Raw genomic sequence first — 10,015 nt, 5'->3', positions numbered from 1 at the left:
TAAAAAAACAGACAACCTATTATACAAAGAGAATTCTGTTTTAAACATATTAGCTATTGCAATCCCATCATATTTGTCCTTTTCCAGCCAACTTCGAAATATTACGTATTTTGCGATAGTGATAGCTAGGTTTGTGTACTTAATTTCCACAGAGGGATTGGGCAGATCTGTTTTATATCCTAATATTATAACCTTGAAGTCGATTACAACATTACAGCAAAAAGTCTTGTATATATAATCCTTCACTATTGTCCAGAAAGATTTTAACCTACTACAAGCAATAAACAAATGTTGATAATCTTCTATACAGTTACATAGATTACAGATATTACTGGGTTTTATTTTCCAAACATAAAGTAACTGGCCACATGGCAGTATACGATGTAACAGCTTATAATTCAATTGCATCAAGTGTTTTCCTATTGGAAAATAAGTTTGATTTTTCCATATGTTTTTCCAGTCAGGTTTACAATTAAATTCAGCCTCCCACTTATCCTGTACACCAGGTGTTTCAAATTTCTGTTGCATTAAGAATTGATACAGCTTGGCAGTTTTCATAAGACACAAGTTGGGGACATTGGTAGATCCAGTACTTTCAGTGTTAACTGTTACCTCTGTTTCTTTCAAGCATTTTTGTATAGCATATTTGACAGAGAGCAATTCACATGTCCAGTTTCTTCTAACTTTAAGTTTTTGAAAGACTGCTTTATCGTTCATAAATACTCCATTCTGTACAATGTCTTTTACATATACAAAACCTGAATTTATCCAGTTCGGGTACAAAAGTGGTTTACCTTTTGATAATATGTACTTATTACCCCAGATCATCTGGTTCTGTATACCATACTCTAAGTTGGGATCAGTACATTGGTTATTTACTTTGAACCATGCAGAAAGAACCTGTTCATAAAAGATAGGTAACTTTTCTAGGAGTTTTTCATCAATACTGTTCATTTTGAATACTAAATTTACATCATTACCAAAAGCAGATAGATACTTTAAGGGAATGTATCTCCAAGAGCCATTTCCATAGCATATGCGTTTTACCCAAGAAGCAAGTAGAGCCTCCTTAACACAATAAATATCAAGCATTTTTAAACCCCCTTGATCAAGGTTTCCAATAACTGTCTTACGCTTAATTCTGTCCTGTTTTCCATTCCATAGAAAGTTAAAAAGGGCCTTATTAATCTCATTCAGTGTTGAGTTGTTCACATGTAACATGTTCAAGACATAAGTTAATTTTGTTACCGCCAAGGATTTAATAATAGCTATCTTACCATAGAAGGTTAGGTTTCTTGTTCTCCAAGTATTGAGTACAATCTTCAATTGTTTTACTCTTTCATCCCTATTCAGTTGCACAAGAGTATCTTTACAATGTCCAAAGTAAACTCCTAAAGATTTAATAGGCTCTGAGGGCCACTCAATCCCTTCCAACTGTTTCTTTCTCTCTTTCCATGGGCCTAGCCACAGTCCTTTTGTTTTTAATCTATTTAGTTTGAGACCTGTGACAATGTGAAAGTGATCAATACATCTTAACACTTCAATCAGTGATTCTTCACTAGATAGGAATAATGTAATATCATCCGCAACTTGACATAATTTCGTTTTCATCTATCATAATTCCTTCTACATTTTTATTACATTGTATAATATGAAACAGTATCTCAACAACAAATAAAAAAAGGAGAGCGCTAAGGGGGCAGCCTTGCTTGATACCACGTTTAATTTGAATAGTGGCTGTTCTCCATCCATTGTTTATTATTGATGCAATGCAGTCTGTGTAAATTGTTTTTACCCAGCTGATAAAAGTGGGTCCAAAGTTAAACTTGTCAAGAACTTTAACCATAAAGTTGTGTTCAATGGTATCGAATGCTTTTTCGAAGTCTAAAAAAAGAATCATCCCAGGTTTATTCTTGTCATCGCAGTAATCTATGATATCATTTATTAATCTAACATTCTGACCGATGAAACGGCCTTTAATGTATGCCGTCTGGTCGTTGTTTATTAATTTATCAAGATGGGGTTTGATTCTGTTGGCCAATATAAAAGCGAGTATTTTGTAATCAGTATTTAATAAGCTCAAAGGTCTCCAGTTATCTAAAGACTCAGGGTCTCCTTTCTTGAAAAGCAGTCTTAGCAAGGCTTTTCTAAACGAACATGGCAGTTTTCCTTCATTGAGACCCATTGTAATAACATCATGGATCAGAGAGCTTATCTGAGGCCAGAATACTTTGTAAAATTCGCCAGGGAGACCATCAGATCCCGGTGATTTTCCATCTTTCATATTTCTAACAGCTGTCTCACACTCAAGTTCTGAGATTGGTTTTTCACAGTTATCTTTCTCCTCTTCTGTAAGTGTTTTAGGAATGTTACTTTTCTCAAGATATTCATCAATTTCGTTATCTGCAATGTTTTTAGATGTATATAGAGTTTTATAAAAATTCCGACATTCTTTTAATATAGTAGGCTGATCTTGAATCTTTGAATTTTCTACAGATAAGGCTGTTACACAATTTTGTGCTTGCTTTTTCTTTTCCAAAATTTAAAAAATATTTGCTGGGTTTTTCCCCTTCAGTAATGTGGATGGTTTTTGCTCTGATCTGTTCTCCTTTTGCTCTATCTTCATAAATTTTTTCTAACTGTTTCTTTAGTAGAGTCGTACTCTGCTAAAAGTTGGGTATCTAGATTTTCATTAATGTCTTTCTCAATTTCTTCCAATTTGGACAATAAGCTTTTTTCCAGACTATTTCTTTCTTTTGCTTGTTGTTTTGACCAAGAAATGGAGAACTCCTTTATTTTTATCTTGCACATTTCCCAGATTAGATCTGGCTTATTACTTTTAAATTCCATTTTGGTATCAATTATGATTTTTTCAACTTCTTGTTTATAAGTTGGGTCATTTAGGAGACTTACATTTAATTTCCAAATTCCGTTGCCTTTTGGTATTTTCTTAGTATACAGATCTATGAATACAGCATTATGATCACTTCTTATTCCAGGATAATGTCCAGCTTCAGAGACATTACTTCTACATGTGCTTGATACAAGCCAGTAATCAAGTCTGCAGGCGACTGCTGGTGTTTTCCTTCTCCAAGAATATTTCTTAAGGCATGGATGTAGAAATCGGAAAATGTCAATTAGATCAAAAGAGCGACAGAAATCTTTCAATGGCTGATTTTTTTCAATGGTAGATCCACCTATTTTATCAAGGCTTGTATCAAATATGTCATTAAAATCTCCACCAACAAGCATTGGATAGAGATTCCAATCATTCAGCCAATCCTGAATACCATACAGGAAATTACTTCTTTCTCTAGGATCATTGGGGGCATAAATACATAGTAAGGTGTATTTCTCCTTCTCATACATAAAATTTACAATAATTTTTCTTCCTTCATGGTCAATTTTGTGTTCTAGAATATCAAATGGTACTTTTGGGTTAAAAAGGATACTAACACCTTTACTATGATTTGTTCCATAAGAATGGATAGTCTTACCACCCCAGTGTTTGTCAATGCTTTGTTGTATATCACGTGTCAGGTAGGTTTCTTGTAAGAGGCATATATCTGCTTTTTTTTGTTTCAGCCACAGTAATGTTTGATTTCCTTTATTATAGTTTCTTAAACCTCTACAGTTAAAGGATATCAACTTCAATTTATCCATCCACATCTTTCAAGAGAGTTGGATGAACATTATTGAAGAGAAAGTTACCTGACATTTGGCATACACAATGCACACCTAGGTACAAGTAGGTTTTTTTCGTGACTTACTGCTTCCTTTTGTACCCTGCTTCTGTTTACTATAGGATTGTCTCTGCTCCTTAAGCCAGTTTTCTAGTGTGGGCTGTGTAGAGTCTGATAGCTCACACATTTCTGTAGGCTTGTCATTTGTGGTGTCATCAGTCTTTTTTTGCTTTTTGTGTTCATCATTGTTCTTGTGGCTGTGACTCTTGCTTCTGCTTCTTGTGTTGTGTTGCACGATGCTTGGTGGAGCTGTTGGTTCTTCGCTGTCAGGAGATGTCTCTCTGTCCTGCTCGTCGCTGACACAGCTGTTCCCATCCGACTGCTCATCTTCAGAGTCCATGCCAAGGTTGCAAGCAGGATCACCACGCTTATGTCCAGGTTTTTTGCACTGAACACATACAACAGGTTTGTCGCATACACTCTTGTGATGCCCCGTTTCAAGACAGTTGCTGCATGTGAGTCTCTGCGTTTGGCTGGCTTCTTTCTGTTCCCTGTGATAGAATTCGGCCTGGAAAAGTCCTACGGACATCCTTCGTGGTAAAGGGGTAGAGGGTTTCTCTATGTACAGGAATCTTCTCCCTGTTAGGAAACGTGTTAACTTGCCGTCCTTGTTTCTTGCCCTTTCGTCGATGACCCGACTTGTGAGCTTGTAGCCACGTGAGCGTAGTGTTTTAGCTATTTCTTTGTTATCGTAAGACAACGGTATGTTACTCACTACAACTCTCGTCGATGCTGTGTCTGGTCGTACAACGTAGGGGTTTTTATCGAGCAGGCTTGCCTCTTGTCCTCGTAGCGTGATTGCGCCGGCTTGAAGAAGAGTCAGGCGTGCACCGACGGTTTGTGGATATAGCCGCCAAAAGGCATTTCCTCTTCCTTGCGGTTGTGCTCCTATGATCGAAATGGGGCCGGATACATCCTCAGCAGCTAGGCAGATTTCAAGACAGCTGAGTGGTGCATCCTCGGTGTTTATGGCGATGTCTGAGGTCTGCACAAACACAGGTTCCACTCTCCCGGATTCCTCCTGTCTCTGTTCGTGGGGAGGGGGGTTGCGTGGCGCCATGTTGGAACGTCATTGACTGAGTCTGGAAGACGTCGTCTCTACAGTTTCTAGGTGAAAACAGTGCACGAGGTGAAGTCACAATGTCCTTTGTATCACCAAGAGTCGATAGAAGGAGCAACAGTGTAAAAAATTGCTAAAAACGTCGCAAACAAATGATTTTCGAAGGTACGAAATTACGAGAGATTTAGAAGACGGCCATATTGGACCATTGCATGATGGGATATCCATCCAATCTAGATGTTTTGTCTTTGTGTTGCGTTGCCTGTTACCTACAACGTTTTTAGGTAGTAATTCGGTTCATGGAACGAACTCATGTTTAGGTAGATTTCGGGAGTGAAAATAATATTGTTTTCTAACCAGCATTTTGCCCGTTCTTCTTACCGGCTTTGAAAACACATGTGCACCTCTCAATTTACGCATTTGCGAAACGATCTACATGTATGGTGACCCCTTATTGTTTGGCAGTACTTGCGACGTGTGACGTGTGCAGGCCCGCATATTCCCGTACACACGACTAATTACTAGGTGTCCGGAGGAATCACAGACCCGCACACGCCGTGGCCGACATTTCCTGCACACATCCGGACACACCCGGGCACGCCAAATTTCACGGGACATGTACAGGTCCGGAAACGTCCGGATGTTCCGATTTTTGAGCAGTGTCGAACCCGGTTCGAACACCCCCCCCCCCGCTGGGCCCAGGGCGTGTTGCAAAGCTGCGCGGTCATTGACCCGCGGCCGTCGAACTCTCGAATGTTGTTCTAAAATTCTAAAGTTCGATTTGGGGCTTAAAATGCAACTTTTTTCTCCCATTTTTCCTCAATAAAAGCACTTTTTGACATCTCTATCGGACAAAATGACCAAGGTTCAATGTCTTACCTACCTACCTACTACCTTGCTGAGCTTTTTACAAGATTTTACAAGCAGCAGTTACGGAAATATCGATGTTTTTAGGTGTTTGGAACGGAAGAAGAAGAAGAAGAAGAGGAAACTGAGCAAAAACAATATGTTTTCCTTCGGTTAACATAATAAAACTCTTGTCCAAACAGGTGTGCGCTCTTTTTTGTGGTGTGAGGTGGACCAGAAGAACATGCGGCTACCCCCAGACAGTAGACAAACAACTCCCTTACGGACCCTGGCTACGATCACAGCAGACTTTGAGAGGTTCCAGGCAGAGGGGAAAGGGAATATTAAGAAGGCAAACAACTACATCAACGTCATTGCTAGGCCTCTCAATGACATCCCCATTGACCAGGTGAGAAACAAGACTGAGCATGTACAATACAAAATACTTATACATGTATATATGTTGTTATATGATATATTGTCATGTTACAAGTCCTACTGAAAGGCTTACCTTTTTCATATGCAGGTGTGTATTCCGGGATTGCACATCAGTGTAGGGTTGTACCAGAAGATGTTCAAAATGCTGGAGAGTGATCTCCCGGAATTGGACATGATTCTGGCTACAACCCTGACAAACGGCTTCCTGGAGGACACCGACACAGACAGGGCCCAGGTATTGCATGACTACCGCCTGCATGGACTGGAGCCCTACGTGGATGCGGTAGATGCTGCACGGGCAGAGGAGCAGAAGGCGGCAGACCTGCAGGACGAGATTGATGAAAGAGAAAGTGAATTAGCGTTGGGCCATGTACATGACTGAAGATCATGATGAGGATGACAATGATCAGGCTAAGGAAAACTTCCTTAATAGGCTGGAAGATCTATAGACGAGATAAAGTCCCTACAGGAGAACAAAAGCAAAATGGCTTTATACATGCACATAAGCAATTAAGTGCCTTTACATTTAACAAAGTACTAGCAAATTATTCACCTATCATTTCATGAGTCTTTGATCTGTGCTTTAGAATTAAAAACTAAGCTATATGCTCTTATTTGTGTTTAGGAGAGGAAAGCTGCCAACATCCGTGTATTTCGGTATAAGGGTACCTTGAACATTTGCCTACAAATTAGCAGTCACATATTTGGCGTACACCACTTCCACATTACTCATTTGGGGGACTTTAATGGCTATTTTCACCAAAAAAGGACCAAAAGTCCCATACCCGTTCCGTTCGACCTAAAGAATGGCTTGTTCCATCTGCCGTTGGTATCGAACACGCGCTCCATTTCGGGTTACCTGGGGTCACGTTCTACGTAAGTAGCACACCGGCAGAACGTAATGTAATCCGTAATGTATTCTGCATAGCAATTCGGTAGAATGTCTCATATATATAGAATACAACACGGGGTATTCCGTATCGCCCGAGGTACCAGCCCGACCGCGGGTCGGATCGCATTTCAATGCGAAATGTGCCAAAATTTCGTGTACCTAAACAAAAAAGTGTAACGACATCAATTCCAACGCCAGAATCCTGTGTTCGAATGTTCGAAAACGGCACACTCGGCGCACGCGAAATGCGTTTGAATTATTCTATGGAAGCCCGGGCCGTACCGTAAAGTATGGCCCGGTCCGGAACACCGTTATCGAAGGTTATCACGGCCCGGGTATGATATAAAAGGTTGTATCAGAGCATATAAGGTTGACAGCCCGTATGTAGTTTTCAAATGTTGTGTAGGACAAGATATCCTCTGCAACAGGCAAATTTCTGATGCAACGTTGACCAAACACCAAAGGAAAAACGTGAAAAATCAGGGTTTTGCGCAGGCGCAGTACGTTCTGCCGGGGTGCTCACGTAGGTCGTGTGCAATGTGTCTCGGAAGGTACTGAATATAAGGACAAACCAGAAAAAAAAGCATGTTACTGCGTTGATTGTTACTATAACACTATACATAAATATTAAACAAGTCATGTACAGTACCAACAGCGTAAAAAGTGACTTAACACTATTCAAACGGGGGGGGGGTGCTTTTGAGGCCAGCGCCAAATTTAATCTCAGATGGCGCCTGAACGGCTTACGCTAGAAGCGTCAAATTTGGTGACTTTTCATAAAATATGTCTGGCAACAATTTCATATTAAAAAGATAATTACCTCCATGAAATAGTCATGGAGGTTATATTTTCAGTTGCGTTTGTCTGTCTGTCAATCAGTCATTCTGTTCGTCAACAAGATAACTCAAGAACGGCTAAATGGATTGGTTTCATACTTGGTACATTGGTAGGGTCTGACGAAAACTGGAAACGATAAGATTTTGGACCCCCTTGCGGCTTCCCTTGGTACTGCAGCAAAACTTCCGGTTTTGATATCTCGCGATCCGGGCATGCTAGGGTCATTGATTTTGGGTGGTGAGTAGCTCTTGTGCTCGGGAAGAAGCCACGTAAGTTTGGGCCCCCTAGCGGCTTGTTCTGGAACTGCAGGACGGTTTGTTTGAAAATCTCCGAGAGACGATAATTGAAGAACCGGTTGACGTATCATCGTGAGTTTTAGTATGTAGGTAGCTTGATTGATGCTTGACATAATGAAATTACAATTATGCAAATTGGGATCTAATAATTAATGAGGAACTTCTAAAAATTCGTTTTGATCGATAATAGGGCTATGAAACACTTGTGACATGTGTAATTGAGAAAGAGAGGAACATTGGCAGATATAGAATATGTAAATGAAGACCTAATTTGCATAATTATTGACAAATTGCTACAATTTCATAGTGGAAACTGCTGGGGATTTGATACTTGCCATATTTGGAAGTTCATTTAATGTGAACAGCACTGAACATAATTTATTCAAATCAGGACCTCATTTGCATAATTTACAAGGAAATACTAGAATAGCCTTATTTCTTAACATAAGGTCGTCATTAGGCGGAGAATATGATGAACTGACTGATATAAACCATGCAAATTATGCTCTAATAATTTGCATAATCACCGTGAAAAATCTATAATTAGTCAGTTTGAATGGTTAATAATTTGGTGAAGGTGTGAGGTCGTGGAATTCTTTTGTGCATGAGACCTGAAAATTATTTTCTAGGTTGTATATAACCAACAATATCATACCTTGTCCATGCCAAATGATAAGGATTTCACCAGTATTGCATGTCACTAGGTAGGGGTTACATGTGTATATGAATATTTTGCGTTAGAATTTTGCTAATGAGCTGGATTGTAAACCATTTACAGGTGGTCATTACCATACATAAATTTGCAAAACGCTTAACATTTCATGGAGGTATGAGCTCGCCGAACTCTAGTTTCTTGATATTTCGTGTTGCCATGGCAACAGGTTTCTGACAGGCATTTTTTGAAAAAATGTAAGTTTGGTTCAAAAATTAAAATTTTCTAGGTTCTATGTTTAATTACACTTCCTTTTACCATTAATAATATATCATATAATTTTTTATCATTTATGTCTCTAAATATTCATAATTTATGCTATATTTACTGACGTCATCGTTCAAAATTCAAGATGGCGGACCATATAGTTAGCTCATGTGTAACCATGTTTTTTCACTAATTTTTCGTCTCAACTCCGTATTTTTTTCACATGAAACGTTCATATGAACATCTTTAGTCCATTTGCGTTACGTTTGGAGGCTTTATCTTGAAAAAAAATGCAATTTTCAAAATTCAAGATTTCCGATCCAAGATGGCCGACGGCTTAATTATGCATGACGTCATTTATGACGTCGTTTAATGTCATCAATGACGTAATGATGACGTCATTAGACGTCAAAATTACCCAAAAGTTGCTGTAAAGAATTAATTTTATTACTACACCATTCTCTGAAAATTTGGTGGCCCTACGATAAGTAGTTTTTGAGTTACAGGGGGCGGGCTTTAAAAGCCCCCCCCCCCCTCCGTCTGAGCATGCCCTGTAAAGCCCAGTTTGAATAGGGTTAAATTACGATCTGCGTAATCGTAAGCACGGCGAAATTACGATCGTAAGCATGACGAAACTACGTTCCGGGCGTGGGGGGGAGCAAATACTGGAAAAGCCAGGAATATGCAGAATGTTCATTTTCAGCCACCCTGTACACGGAATCTTCAAGAAGGGACTGCAACGGATACTCAAGAAAAGACGTACATCGCAAGCCGATCTTGTGGGATTTACGTATAAAAATGACGGTAACGTCACACAGAAAAATAATCTGCTAATTCCCTTTCAGTTGGAAATAAACTAAATCCATGTATTTTGCAACTGAAAGAAATTGACTGTATTTGAACAAATTATTAAACCTTGACTTTATCAATGCCGTGGCAAGCGCAACGTCCTTGGTAAAAATAGACTATAGGAGCACCGGTGGC

The 10,015-nt window shown here is 39.4% G+C and overlaps 1 protein-coding gene across 1 annotated transcript; it reads right to left on the bottom strand.

The window, feature by feature from the left end:
* Nucleotides 1–3,738: 3,738 nt before the first annotated feature.
* Nucleotides 3,739–5,016, bottom strand: LOC109474392. The gene has a single exon (XM_019774693.1). It carries the CDS (start codon nucleotides 4,801–4,803, stop codon nucleotides 3,739–3,741), a length of 1,065 nt encoding a protein of 354 aa, XP_019630252.1. The 5' UTR covers nucleotides 4,804–5,016.
* Between the last annotated feature and the right edge of the window lie 4,999 nt (nucleotides 5,017–10,015).

The sequence above is a fragment of the Branchiostoma belcheri genome, unplaced genomic scaffold, assembly GCF_001625305.1.
Source record: "Branchiostoma belcheri isolate BF01 breed outbred unplaced genomic scaffold, Haploidv18h27 scaffold307, whole genome shotgun sequence".
Classification (NCBI taxonomy): Eukaryota; Metazoa; Chordata; class Leptocardii; order Amphioxiformes; family Branchiostomatidae; genus Branchiostoma; species Branchiostoma belcheri.
The sequence above is the reverse complement of the archived record's forward strand: the minus strand, read 5'-3'. Positions and strand labels throughout refer to the sequence as shown.

What these genes read in the sequence shown, in the direction of transcription:
- LOC109474392 (XM_019774693.1), bottom strand. Translation starts at nt 4,803, where the DNA reads ATGGCGCCACGCAACCCCCCTCCCCACGAACAGAGACAGGAGGAATCC.